Here is a 13,934-nt window from a genome sequence, read left to right on the forward strand (position 1 = left end):
CAGGAAGTGGTTCCAGCCCTCCGCTCCTCCTCTGTCCTGTCAGCACCCTCCGGCCTCCCCCAGACAGCAGGTCCTGAAGTCCAGAAATAGCTGCTCTAGACGATGCTGAGCCTCCCAGCAGGGGGTTGCAGCCACCACTCGCCACTCACACACACACAAAGGCTGGAGCCACCAGGGAGAGCCTGTCTTGAAGGGCAAAGGTGACATGGAGAGTAGGGGAACCCAGGGGGCCTCTCGGGGTGGTGGACATGGCAGGGACAGGCACGCAGAAGGAGCCAGGAGCTGGGACCCTTGAAAGCAAAGCATTCAGTTTAATGATCTCTAATAAGCTATAAATCAGCAAATCAATTCATTCCAGTAGCCTGGCTTCCTCACAATGGCATTTACCCAAAAGCTCAACCCCCGGGGGAGAAGACCTGAGAAAGGAAAGGAACTGCCTCCCACTGCTGGCACCAGAACCAGGGGGAGAGGGCAGGAAGAAAGCTCCATGGCTGAGTGCAGAGGCAAAGGGCCAGAGTCCCCCTGAGCTGGCCTTCCGCCACCCGCCCACCTGTTTTTGGTTTTGTCAATAAAAAATATAAAACAACAATTCCTGGCAGAGACCAACTGTGGCACTGGCTTCTGTTATAAATCCAGGTAGGAGTGTGGACAGTCTCCTGGAGCTGAGCCTCACAGGATATCTGCCCGCTTGTCCCGCACGCGGCTGCGGGCCTTGGTCCGGGCTTTGAAGGCAGCGGCATTGTAGAGGTGCTGAGGAAGTGGGGGAGACACAGAGTGACAACCTGGTGTGAGTGCTCCCCTCCGGCCTCCCAGTCATGGGAACGAAGGGAGGGTCAGGGTGTCCCAGACGCTAACCTTCTCAAAGCGAGAGACCTTGCAGGCTCTGAGGGCAGCGGCATCCAGCACCAGCACGGGTCCGAGGCCGAAGATGTCCCGGAGCAGTTCGTTGTTCTGCAGGCAGAATTGGTTGAGCTCAGGCTAATTGGTTGAAGGCAGCTGCAGGGCGCACTCCCCCGTGTCGCCCACTGCCCTGGTGCCCTACCTGCAGGTGGTGGTGCAAGCCAGAACCCAGCACGTCCTTGAAGGCAGCGTAGACCCGGCGTCGAGCCCAGCTATCCACGTAGAGCACCTCGAGCCCGAAACGGACCGTCTCTTCCTCATACTCGCCACCCTGCAGAGGATGGGAGGGAGGAATCCAAATGATGGGACTTGGGGTGCTGTGCCTGGGGGAGGGGGCAGCCTCTAGGGCACAGATGTTCTCAAATATACCTCCACAAAGTGCAGCACGGCACGGAAGGTGGAGCGCTGCCTCCGGCGATCAGCCTTGGCCCGGAACTTGTTGCTGTCCGTGGCCAGAGTACGCAGGACTCCACAGAGTGTCTCCATGTCATCATAAATGAAGTCCTCCTGCAGTGGGAGTGAACAGCTCTCAACACGAGGGAGTCCACCATCGAGCCACAAGTAGGGGGCTGGGCCCCTTCCCTCAGTGACAACTTAAGACTGTCCTGGTTTTTGCCTCTAGCCTTGACTGACAAGCAGCATCAAATCAACAATCCCGACCTATCCCCACCCCTGCACACCTCCAGGTCCTGGGCCAGCTCAAAGAGCAGCGCGATAGTCTCGCCCGCAGCCATGCGCAGGTTTACGCTGTCGCTGGACAAGAGGAGGGACAGCTGCGGGAGCTGCCTAGGGAAGGGACAAGTTGGGCTATGAATCTGTCCAGAGCCTCTTTGCCCTCCTCCAGCCCCTTCCTGGTGGGAGCTTCCTTCCCTACCTGTCCAGGATGTGGCTGATGTGGCTGCTGGGACAGATGGTCAGTAGCAACGCCCAGGCCTGTAGAGCAGCACAGAGCAGGCCATGCAGGCTGGCGGAGACCACCGAGGCTGTGGAGCCACCCACACCGCAGGACCGGCTGAAAACACCTTCTAAACAGGTGAGGCAAGAAACCAGGTCCTAAAGGCACAAAGAGGCAGGGGAAGTGTTCAGGTTCATAGCTCGGACCAAAGTGCCCGACTACCTGTGTCCAAATGAACTTACCTGGACATCAGTGGCAGCCACGTAACAGCCCAAGCCAAGAGCAGAAGCACACTGTGGGAGGAAGGCAAAGCCAGGCTGCAGTCAGGCAGAATATGGGCTCCCAGTCCTTGGACTTGCCTTCAGAGGGGAGCCTAGAGGCTGGTGGGAAACCCCTTTTGGCTGAGGATGGAGTGAGGGAAGGATGTCAAGGGACAAGGGATCACTTACATGGAGCCGGGCAGTGGGATTAGCTGTGCTGTCACTGAGCACTGAAACCAGCAGGGGCTGCAGGCTATGGAATAATTCCTCGCCCTTGGGTCCTGGGCCCAGCTGCACACAGAGCAGACCCAGCACGGCAGCTGCCCGAGCCTGCTCGTCGCCCTTCCCTGTAGGGATGCTTTGCAATCAGTCAGGACAGCCAGGGTCAGCACCCAGCCAGGTCAGGTCCCCCATGTGCCCCTGGGCCCAACCTTTCTTGAGGCACTTTTCCAAGGCATCAGCCAGTGTGAAGCTGCGCTCCAGCAAGAAGTCGGGGAGAAGGCGGGAGGCCAGGGCCAGGCGCAGGTTCTCAAGAGCACCTTGCCGTGTCTTGGCACTGGGGGATGGAGAGGGGGTGGAGGGAGGGGGTCATGTGGCCCAGCCCAACCCAGTCACATTTGGCACAGGATAAGCAGGGACACAGGTGGAGGGGTTGACTGGCAGTTGGGGGTACCTCTTGTCTGTAAGGCAGTCCACATACTCCTTCAACCTTTCTTCAAGGTCTTCCTGCTGGCCTTGCTCATCCACAGCATCCCCCCCTGCAAGGCCAAGTGGTTAGTTTCACTTCTAGCCTTAGCTCATTGAGTCCTCTGGGTCCCTAACCAAACTTCTAGCCCAGTGATGGTTAATCTTTTTGAGCCCCAAACTGCCACACAATGCCCAGTCCTCCCAATGGCCAGTCCAGCCATGTTGCCAGGCAAGTGTGCCAGTGTATGATACACTTGCCTCCTGCCTAGCACCGCAAATCTTAATTGCAGACCTTCCCACGTACCAGCTGCAAGGCCTTCCTGTGCCACTGCTGGCACTCGTGCCATGGGTTTGCCATTGAGGTATCTAGTCTCTCTCACCAAGATTGTCCTCCCCAGTGGTGCTCAGAAGGCTGGGGCAGTCACTGGTGGTGCTGCGGACCTCGCTGGCAGCCTCATCCTCACTGGAACCTGAGTCAGCTTGGGTACTGCTCTGGGCACCTGAAGGGAAACAGGGCACTTGCATTGCTTCCATTGTTTTGTTATTGTTTGTTTGTTTGTTTTGGGCCATAGCCAGTGGTACTCAAGGTTTACTCCAGGCTTTGTGCTCAGGAATCACTCCTGATGGGGCTTGGGAGACCATCTGGATGCTGGAGCTTGAATCCAAATCAGCCCTATGTAAGTGTCCTACATGCTGTTCTCTAACTCTGGCCCAGCATGTCTCCTTGTTGACCAATGGGGGAAAGGGAGGATATTTTACCTGGGCGACAGGACAAAATGCCACTGCTCTCTTGAGATGGGAATGCTGATACTGAGGTAGGAGGCAGAGGAGGTGAAGCAAGGGCAGCTGAGCCAAGATAAAGGAGAAAGAGAATGGGGTCTACTTGCTAAGGAACATCAGGTACCACCAGGTCCAGATTGGGACCCTGGCATGTATCAGGAACATCTTCTCTGACACCAGGACTTGCTTCTGGCCCCATTTAGGCTTGTGACCCAGCTTGGAGAGCAGGCAGATAGGCAGATTGGAGAGGGCAGAGTCACCAACCGGAAATGATGGCTGCCCTATAGCAACCAGGGAAAAGATCAGGACTTAGATAAGAGTCATAGCTGGGGGCCAGAGTGGTGGTGTGGAGAGGTAAGATGTCTGCTTTGCTGGCGCTAGCCTAGGATGGACCACACACAGTTCGATCCCCCGGCATCTCATATGATCCCAGGAGTGATTTCTGAGTGCATAGCCAGGAGTAACCCCTGAGTGTCACCGGGTGTGGCCCCCCCCCCCAAAAAAAAGTCATAGCTAGGGGACCAGAGCAATTGTATAACGGGTAGGGCATTTGCCTTGCACGCAGCTGACCTGGGTTCCCTCTCTGGCATCCCATATGGTCAGTCCCCAGAGCGCTGCCAAGAGTGATTCCTAAGTGCAAAGCCAGGAATAACCCCTGGACACAGCGAGGTATGGCCCCAAAATAAAAGAATAATAGCTGGGATTCAAATTTCAGCTCCACATTCAAAAGGAGTCTAAAGGTCAGTTGTGTAGCCTTCAAAGCCTATTTTTCCATCTGCAGAAGGAATGTAAAAGCACCTCTCTTAGGAAGGGCAAGTCACATAAACAGGTGATTATGACTATTTCCTTCAGGCCAATAAGCTCCACTGCAACCCATCCCCAGAAGCTCTAATGAACAGGGCAAGTTTCCCAGGCTTCAAGCATGGGCTTCTGAGCTTCCTGGCTCATCCCAGGCCATAGAAGCCTCGGCAATAACCAGTTAAGAGTGGTGGCCAGGCTCAAGCGGGCAGCCCAACCTTGGAGTGTAGACATATGTGTTGACAACATGACAAGCTCCTGGTGGCCTCTGATAAGCAAGTCTTGGGGCCTATCTGGAGCTCCAGGGAATTCTTCCTCTTTCTAGGGCCAAGACCATCAAGGATTGAACACTGTGGTTTCCAGCCTCTCTCAATGAGGCAAGAAGGCCTTCCTCCCACTTCCTAGCCTAGTAGGATCCAGGAAAAGAACCAGGACTCCTTAGTTGGCTCTGTTCCTGGGACTTACTGAACAGTTGCTTTACATGTGACAGGAGAGATCTCCCCCCAGCCCCTAACTGTCCCAAGCACACCCAGGCGATTCAAGGAAAAGCAAAAACAGGATTCAGCAACTGGGGTGGGCCCCCCGGGTCCGTTCAGCGTGCTGTTTGGACATAATGGGCGACTGAAATAAGAAGCCAAGGGGGAAACTGAGGCCAGAGGGTGCATGTCGTTGCATGTGAGGTGCAAAAGAGGGGCAACAGAGGGGTTGGTGGTGGGGAACCTCATGGCCCAAACCAGGCGAGTGGTGCCCTGGATCTGGGCGCGCACGTGGCCACTGCCTCCTGGTATTGGGGTGGGTGAAGGCTTGCAGGAGGTGTCTCCTCCAGGTGAGTTTGCAGGAGTTTGCCACCCAGTGCCCTCAGGGGTACCTGGCAAGCAAGCACCCCATCATTCCCGAGCTCTCTCTGCTCAGCAGTCACCCCCACGCCCTCGACTTACCCCCTCTGCGGTGCTGGCCGCCCTTGCGGGGCGCGCTGCTGTGGCCCTTACGGGCGCGTGGCATGCTCGGATCCGGGGTGCAGGGGCGCGGGGTCAGGGCCCGGGGGGCCGGGGGCGCCAGGCCAGCGATGCGCCAGCCGGTGCGTGGAGCTGACACTTGGGCAGGCGGCGGTGGCAGGCACTCTCCGCGCGCGCCACCATCTTCGCGAGGCGCCCCGCCCTGCCCGAGCGGGTTTTCGGGGCCCGGCCCAAGCTAAACGGGTCGCCGGGAAGGCGAGTTCCAGCCCGCCGCACGCCGCCCCATGCACACGTGACCAGAACTACGAGTCCCAGGGGGCTCCGCGCGCAGCTCTGTCGGGCGCGGGGCACCCTGGGAGTTGTAGTTCACTCCCAGGACGCGCAAAGACGGCGACGTTCGGGCGGAACTACGCACCCACAATGCCTTGGGCCCCCTCTTTCTTTCCCCCCCTTCCTCCTCCCACCCACCACCAAGTTGTTAGAGCTCGGAAGTTAACTTCCTTGGAGCTGGCCTAGAGGCTGCAGAACCAGCCAGCTTCTCTCTGGGCATTTTCTGTGTGTGTGACTTGGGGGTGAAGGAAGGAGGAAGCCCAACCAGACCCCAGGCAGTGAAAAAATAAGTGACTTTATGATGAAAGCAGAGTATGGCAATAGTTTAACCCTTTCAGACCCCAGTGGATCTGGGGATCCATGAATACATTTTCTATGATCTTTTCGTGGACTCAACAGGGATGAGCACTAGCAACCCTAAAGACCTGAAAGCCACACTCTCCCTAAAGATGCTTCCTGGTCCAGGTGATACTGAACATGAGGTTCTAAAAGGGTCTAAAGGTTGTCCCCACCCCAGGGAGAACTAATCCCTTCCATTCCCCCCAGGGATCCTATGGCAAGTGGTTGTGTGTCTAAAGATGGACTGATAACCAAAAGAGCCAAGAATGGGATAGTCCTCCCTTCCAGGACTGGAAAATGGCAGCCCCAGGACAAGAGGCACAGCGGCAGATGATTTCTTGTCTTTAGGTTTATTCTCTAAACCCTGGTTCAGGCCAGCGGTCCTGGCAAGTAGGGCCACCCCAACCCTGGTAACAGTTGCAGCTGAAGGATGTCCAAGCTTGAGGACTGCCATCCGGCATCATATGAAGAAAGGCGTTCAGTTGCTTGGGTTCTTTCCTGGCACAGCGGCCATGGCCATGGCATAGCTGGTTATTGCAGGCCATGGTTGCACTGGTCACATTGATCACATAGGGACCCAGAGTGTGCACCAGGTATTCAAAGAGATTCAAACATTCTTCCTGAAGAGAGGGGAAGGATGTATTAGTATACCTGCTTCATATCTCGACTGTGTTCTCTCCCTGTTAAGCCCCAGCATGGGTGGTAGCAAGCAGAAAAAAAGGCAATCAATCACCTGAGAACTGGAGCTGCTTAGATCCCCCCAGAGGACCACGCCAGCTGCCCCCATTGCTGCACTCACGCCAATGGTCTGCACTAGGTCATCCTGGAGGCAGAGAACTAATAAGTCAAAGTGGAACTGGTGAGGCCTCCACCTTTAAGAAACTTTCCCGGGGCCGGGTAGGTGGCGCTGGAGGTAAGGTGTCTGCCTTGCAAGCGCTAGCCAAGGAAGGACCTCGGTTCGATCCCCCGGCGTCCCATATGGTCCCCCCAAGCCAGGGGCGACTTCTGAGCACATAGCCAGGAGTAACCCCTGAGCGTCAAACGGGTGTGGCCCAAAAACAAAAAAAAAAAAAAAAAAAAGAAACTTTCCCATGGGTCAAAGCAATAGTACAGCAAGTAGGTTGCTTGCCTTACCTAGCTTATTCAGATTTGAACCTTGGCACCCTATATAGTCCCCTACACCCTGCCAGAAGTGATTCCTGAGCAGAGTTAGTGAGTGATCCCTGAGCAGAGAGTCAGGAGTGATTCTTGACACAGGGCCAGGAGTGATCCCTGGGCAGTCAAGAATGATCTCTAAGCACTGCTGGGTGTGACCCAAAAACAGAAAAGAGGACATAATTTTTCCAGCTCTTTGACAGCCATCTGATTGCACTTGAGGGCAAGGCCTGTTGGGCTAAGCCTCCAAATAGTTTCTTTTCTTTCTTTTTTTCCAAATAGTTTCTTAGGGTCTCTCAATTCAGATGTTTCCCCTCAAACCAGGGCTCAAAGGCTGGGCCTTGCCTCACCTCCTGAATATTTCCAGGGTAGACAAACCCCCTTCTCTGCTGCTCTGTGCTGGGCTCACCCTCCTCAGAACTAAATCAGGACCTTTCTCAGACATCACCAGGCAATATCTCCTTAGGCCATGTTAGATCAGGACAACCACTTCCCACGTAGCCCCTTAGGCCTCAGCTTTCACTCACCTGGGATAGGAACTTTCCTGACTTCTGATGTGTAAGGCGGGAATAGGCAAATACAGGCAGGGGGTGTGGATGCCCAATGAGGGCCACTCGGAAGGCCTCCTCCAGGCGGTATCGAACAAATGCCTGGTAGTGGGCAGAGGACAAGTTGGGCGGGAGATAGATGCTGGGAAAGAGAGCTGTAGAGGCAGCCCAGAGCCAATGCAGCTGGTTGTTAGAGGTGATGGTTTGGGGGTGGCACTGGCCTGTGTAATTGGTCATCTTATTATGCCAGGCATTTCTGCAGGCTGGAAAGCCATAGAAGCCCCAGTGCCCTTGGGGCTTCAGTGTCTTGCCCAGCCACAGAGTGTTTTCCATCAGTACCTGGGCTGCCTTCTCAAAAATAGTCTTGGCCTTCTGCAGCAGCTGCTGGGGGTCTAGATAGGGATATAAGTTGTGGACCCAGGTCAGTGAGAACTCTCGATAAATTTGACGTTGGCCAAAATTTCCATCCCAGAGGGGATACCACTGTTCCCAGTCCACCACTGCCAGGCCAGAAAAGCCAGGTTTCAGGATGTGGTTGATGTGGTAGCTGGCTTCGGAAAGGTGCAGATCCAGGGGCACAGCTTGGGGGATACCCCCATAATGAACTCTGCCCCTGGGGTCTATGTAGGGATAGAGGCCAAACTGGTTCTTGTAGAAGATGGTGATGTTCTGGCCACGGAACTGGTGGTTATGGTTGGCTATGATGCCCAGGGACTCCAGCGGCAGGCGCACCCCATAGCGGGTGTAGCAATGTGCTGAGGGGATGTTCCACAGCACTACGAAGGGTTGTTCAAGAACCTGCAGCTGTTGCGACTGACTGTACACCAGGCATAGGCCCAGCCCTAGTACTAGGACCAGGCCTAGCTGCATGGTCATGCCCCAGGGTCAGAAACCTGCAGGAGAGAGGGAATGGACTTAGAGGCCACAGTTATGGCCACATCTACTGCAGGGAAACACACCTCCATCACTTCCCAATTTATTGCCACTTTGAGAGGATCTCCCGGGTCTCTCAGAATTGAGTGCTCCCCTTCTGTGAGCACCGTTGCGACAACAGCCTCCCTCTGCCCAGTGACAATCCAGAGCCCTCACAAGTCCCTTTCATTCCTCTGCTCATCTTGTTGCCAGCACACCTTTACAAACTCAGTTTCTACTCAACACTCAGGTTTCTGCGGTGATAGCACCTTCCCTGGAAGATCTCTTCCAGATGAAGTAGACATTTGGGCATTGACTATCCCAGCATGGATCTTGCCACTACATTCCTGTCTTTCTCCTGGAATCAAAGCCTCTGTCTAGCTCCTCCATCCCTGTTCCCAGGGTCTGGCCCATCACAGTCAGTGGTCACAAGGGGGGCGAGCAAGAAAATGTGCTAGGTAAGCAGATATGCTGGCCCTTTCTCTGGTAAAAACAGGTGGATGATACAGGCAAGTGCCTTCCCTGCAAAAGCTCCTGTTAGGATAGACCTAACAAGGGGCCAGAGTGGTGGCACAGTATGGTAAGGTATCTGTCTTGCTGGCACTAGCTTAGGACAGGTTGTGGTTCGATCCCCTGGCGTCCCATATGATCCCCCCAACCCAGGGGCAATTTCTGAGCACATAGCTAGGAGTAACTCCTGAGCCTCACCGGGTATGGTCAACAAAAACAAAACAAAACAAAAAGGATAGACCTAACACTTGGAAGTGTGTGAAGGAATCAACAAATAAAGGGCCGCAGCCACCACCTACAGAAGAAGCCTTTATTCAGCCACTAACAGCTCAGAGCCATCATTCCTAGCTCTTCTGGTGCCCAAGAAACAGGCCTGGGCTCAAGCTGGAATATGCCTGGAGTGTTCAGGCTGGCAGTCGTAGTCAGTTCACTGGCCCCAGAAAAACAGTGCCTTGCCCTGGGGGCCCTCATATATCCTTCTCCATCCAGAATATGAGGCATCCTCTCATGTTGTGATACTGTGTTTCCTGCAGGCTTTGTGGCAGTGGCCCTGTTGGAGGTGGGGGACAGGTAGCCAAGGGCTCTGGTAAAGGTGGGGGTGGGGGAGGGAGCAATGATGATGACGGCTCCGTGGGGGCTTCAGGGGCAGCTTGGACAGTCAGGCAAGGGGCCTTGTTGTGTGACTGAAGGGAAGGGACCTTGGAGAAGGCACTGAGCAGGGTGGTGGGCAATTTCCGGCTAGCAAACTGCAAACCTTGCACAGGGTCCCCCAGTCGGTAACCCAAGTGGGTGTAGAAATGCAGCTGATCCTGGGTGGTGAGGTGGAGCCGGTGGAAACCCCGGGCCTGGGCAAAGTCCTCCAAACCTTCCATAAGACGGCGGCCGAAGCCACGGCCCCTCAAGGCCCGAGCCACTACCACTGTCTCCACCAGGAGACTCTGAGGTCGGTTAAGCACCCGGGACAGACGGGCATGGCCCACCACAATGGGGGCTGCTTTGGGGGTTGGACAAGGAGCCAGCAGCATGAGGCAGAGAGGGAAGGCGTCTGAGGACTGGCCCAAGGAATGCAGACGGGAGGCACGACTGCGGGGCCACTGCTCATTGATGAGGTCGGCACAGGCATCCAGGAGCTCGGGTCGACAATGAACAGGCTCCAAGGTCAGCTCTGCCAGGCTGGGGATGGGGGTCTCCTCTGGCTGCACTGTGGGATCCAGGGTCAGCTTAGTCAAGCCAGGACTGAGGATCATCTCTGGTTGGCATGCAGAACTTGGGATCGACTCAGCTAGTCTGGGGCTCGGGGTCAGCTCTGGCAGGCGCAGGGGATCCAGGCTCAGATGAATCAGACTGGAAGCCAAGGTCAGCTGCTGGGCTGCAGGTGGCTCAGTGCCAGGCTGGGGGCGAGGATCACTGTTTCCAGGAAATGGCATCTCCTCAGTCCACAAAGGTGATCCTCCAGTAGACAACAGCCATGCTGGGCTGTGTGAGGAGGGAGGACAGAGTTGGGGCAGGAAGGAGCTGACAGCATGAAAGGAGCGCCATGCATGCAGAAAATGGGAGTGGGGGCACCAGCTCAGAGTCATCTGCTGGCAGGAAAAGGGGGTCTAGAGAAGATCCCTAGGGGAGCTGGAGGTAGTAGAGAGCCAAGGGTCCCTTACCCCATACAGGACAGTAGCTAAAGGCAATAGTGAGCTGCTCAATGCTGAAGCGTGTGCCCTGGCCAACTCTGGGTTCAGCACTGTCCTCCCTGACATCTGGCCAGCTCTATACTACCACAGCTGGCTAGTGTCAACAGAACATGCAAAGTAAACATCTTGTTACCCCACTTTATTTGTTTTGGTTTTGGGCCACACCCAGCGGCGCTCAGGGGTTACTCCTGGCTATCTGCTCAGAAATAGCTCCTGGCAGGCACAGGGGACCATATGGAATGCTGGGATTCGAACCAACCACCTTTGGTCCTGGATCGGCTGCTTGCAAGGCAAACACCGCTGTGCTATCTCTCCGGCCCCGTTACCCCACTTTAAACCATCCAAGGGAACAGGATTTGAGCTGGAGAGATAGTATGGCCGGGTATGGTGTTTACCTTGAACCTAACCTGATCAACCAGGGTCCAATCCTGGACATCCTATATGTGGTACCCAAGAAATGATAGATCTGAATGCAGAGTCCTGAGTACAACTTGGTGTAATTCCCACCCACCCCCCCAAAAAAAGTATAGATTTCCTAGGCACTCTCTCTCCCCCAACCCATTCTTCTGTTCCAGAATGATCTCACCTCATGATCACACTATCATGCCATCCATGCATGGATGCTCTTCTGGAAGGCCTTGGTCTATTCATATTATTCATCCAACCATAAGGCTTAATTTCTTCCAAGAACTGCTCTCTGCACCTGGGTCACAGAGCTCCTGCTGCCCCTTTTTCTGTTGTTTTGTTTTGTTTTGGGGGGGTCACACCTGGAGGCTTTCAGGGGTTACTCCTGGCTCAGAAATCACCCATGGCAGGTAGGCTTTGGGGGGGGGGAGGACCATCTGGGATACCAGGAATCGAACCACAGTCTCTGGGCTTGTCCGTGTGCAAGGCAAATGCCCTACCGTTATGCTGTCTCTACCTTTTTTTTTATTTTTGGGTCACACCCGGCAGTGCTCAGGGGTTACTCCTGGCTCTACACTCAGAAATCGCTCCTGGCAGGCTCAGGGTACCCTATGAGATGCTGGGATTCTAACCACTGTCCTTCTGCATGCAAGGCAAACAAACCTCTTACCTCCGGCTACCTCTCCGGCCCCCATGCTGCCCTTCTTAATACTGTCCAGCCCAGGACATTTTTACTGGGCTCAAAGGACCCACCCATCTCCTCTGCAGGGGCTGTGACCAGAGCCACAGAGCAAGTGGTTCCTGTAGACTTAGTTCTGTGCTAACCAGAGTTTCTTAATTACCCTGAATAAGCCCCAAAGCTTCCTTCCTAAATGATTTCTACAGGGGTGCCCAACTGCCACAAGGTTGGGGTGCCCAGCCCTGACTTCCAACGCCCAAACCCTGATAACCGCCTACCTTACCCCAGGATCTGTTGAGAGAAGAGTCAATTTTGTGGGGTTCCTGGCAAAGAGGGTCGTGGAGGCTCCACCTACCTACTCACCTGCCCCAAAAGGGGCATCCTAGCTCTACTCTTCTACCTCCCCAGGAAGGTGGGTCTCTTGAGCTTGAGGCCAGGTCCCCACAGGCCCCCACATTAACAGGTGGCCCCTCCCTGACTCCACATCCCAAACTGTGGGGTTGACAAGAAGGCTCTAAGCCCCTCACCTGCATTTGGCCACCTCCTCAGCAGTCGCACCCCTTGCCAGGCAGGGAGGAAGTCTTGGGCTGGCAAGGTAGGTTGGAAACCCCAAACCTTCCCTTCCCTTCCCGCCTTCTTATCTTTCTTAGCATCGATCCCACCCACTGTGGGCGTGGCTCCTGGGTTCCCCAGGGCTGGCCCTTGAGTCTCCAGTGCCTCAATTTCCCCTCTCCTCCCACCAGATGACTAACCCCATGGAGGCCAGAGGGAATGGGAGGCAGGGAGCTGGGCCTTGGACAGCATGGCTCATGGCTGGACATGCTGGGGAAGGAAACGACAGACGCAGGGAAGGCACAGCGACAGCAGGAGGAGCACAAGCCACCCGGGGGCAAGGAAGACGCGCGTGGGGCCGGGGTGGTACTGACATCTCTGCAGCTGAGCTCCTGGATGCTGGGGGTCCTTCCCTCTGCACGGTCCCGATCTGGTTGCTGGCCGGGCGCCTCTGCCCACGCGCGTCCCCTGGCGACACGGAGGACGCACTGCAGCCGTCGCAGGGCAGTGCCAGCGGGCCCTGCTTTCGCTGAAACTGGGCCTCCACCCTTGCCCAGTGCAAACAGACCGGCTGGCTCTCTGGCTGCTTGCATCACCTTTTGGGTCTTGGCTCATTTCCGTCCCCCGGAGGCCCTGCTGGCATCCTGAGGCATCACCACCTCTTTATTTGGTCTCTGCTTCCCCACTCCTGGAACCCTCCCTACCCTGCCACCATGCTCAGGGTTGAATGCCATCAGATATCATTGCATTATTATTAGTTCAGGGGCTGTGATTACAACAGTGGTTTAGACTTATGATATAGATCATGATCACAACACAGTGTTTAGGTTTATAATATCAATTATGCTATGCTGTACAATCGATCATAGTTATTGCGGGATGCTCAGGACGGCCCAACGTTGTGCTTAGCTCATTGTTGATGCTCAATATAGTTCTCGAAATTTTTAGTTCTGTATTCATGTCGTGGGCGCAAGTACTTCTAAGCAAGTTAGATTTTGCGGGGTAGATTTTGTGGCCATCCTCACACAGAAGGAATTCCAGGCTTCTTCATGTCTCCCCTTTCTGGCCTTTTGTTTCACCTGCCTGCATCTTCAGTTGTCTCCGAGTGTGGCCGGACTGAATGAAACCAGTTAAAATACTCACTACAGAGGCTGGATTGAACGAACAGCAGGTAGGGCACTTGCCTTGCACGTGGCCGACCAAGGTTCAAGCCCAGGCTTCCCATATTTGCCTGTGCACTGCCAGGAGTGATTCCTAAGTGCGGAGCCAGGAGCAGCTGTTGAGTATTAATGGGTGTGGCCCAAAACAACAACAGTAAAAATACTGCATGTACTAGACTTGATAATTGGTGAGTGTATAATGGCTGCAGTTTACGAAGGGGACCTAACCCCAAGGGCTGTATACACGCCTTGCATGCGAGAGGCTTTGCTTTCCATCCTAAGTATTTCATGCCCCTGTGAAGAAAGTCGTCCAGATGGGCTCAATGCCACATAGAGATGTTCCTGATCCTGGTGGCTGTTGCCTGGGGACAGAGTTATGGCAC

General features: G+C 55.1%; 3 protein-coding genes across 3 annotated transcripts; all 3 read right to left on the reverse strand.

Annotated features, from left to right (window-relative positions):
* Positions 1–288: 288 nt before the first annotated feature.
* IFRD2 (interferon related developmental regulator 2) lies at positions 289–5,457 on the reverse strand. The gene is made up of 12 exons (XM_049777407.1): positions 5,259–5,457; positions 3,123–3,242; positions 2,729–2,813; positions 2,487–2,611; positions 2,245–2,402; positions 2,038–2,088; positions 1,775–1,953; positions 1,581–1,686; positions 1,270–1,407; positions 1,043–1,171; positions 856–951; positions 289–750 (listed from the first exon to the last, which is right to left on the reverse strand). Exons 1-12 carry the CDS (start codon positions 5,320–5,322, stop codon positions 670–672), a joined length of 1,332 nt encoding a protein of 443 aa, XP_049633364.1. The 5' UTR covers positions 5,323–5,457; the 3' UTR covers positions 289–669.
* Positions 5,458–6,279: 822 nt separating this feature from the next.
* HYAL3 (hyaluronidase 3) lies at positions 6,280–12,801 on the reverse strand. The gene is made up of 4 exons (XM_049777379.1): positions 12,766–12,801; positions 7,628–8,541; positions 6,679–6,768; positions 6,280–6,565 (listed from the first exon to the last, which is right to left on the reverse strand). Exons 2-4 carry the CDS (start codon positions 8,522–8,524, stop codon positions 6,296–6,298), a joined length of 1,257 nt encoding a protein of 418 aa, XP_049633336.1. The 5' UTR covers positions 8,525–8,541; positions 12,766–12,801; the 3' UTR covers positions 6,280–6,295.
* Positions 9,368–12,795, reverse strand: NAA80 (N-alpha-acetyltransferase 80, NatH catalytic subunit). The gene is made up of 2 exons (XM_049777385.1): positions 12,766–12,795; positions 9,368–10,546 (listed from the first exon to the last, which is right to left on the reverse strand). The coding sequence occupies exon 2, from the start codon at positions 10,495–10,497 to the stop codon at positions 9,538–9,540; it is 960 nt and encodes a 319-aa protein (XP_049633342.1). The 5' UTR covers positions 10,498–10,546; positions 12,766–12,795; the 3' UTR covers positions 9,368–9,537.
* Positions 12,802–13,934: the final 1,133 nt, after the last annotated feature.

Source organism: Suncus etruscus, chromosome 7, assembly GCF_024139225.1.
Source record: "Suncus etruscus isolate mSunEtr1 chromosome 7, mSunEtr1.pri.cur, whole genome shotgun sequence".
NCBI lineage: Eukaryota > Metazoa > Chordata > Mammalia > Eulipotyphla > Soricidae > Suncus > Suncus etruscus.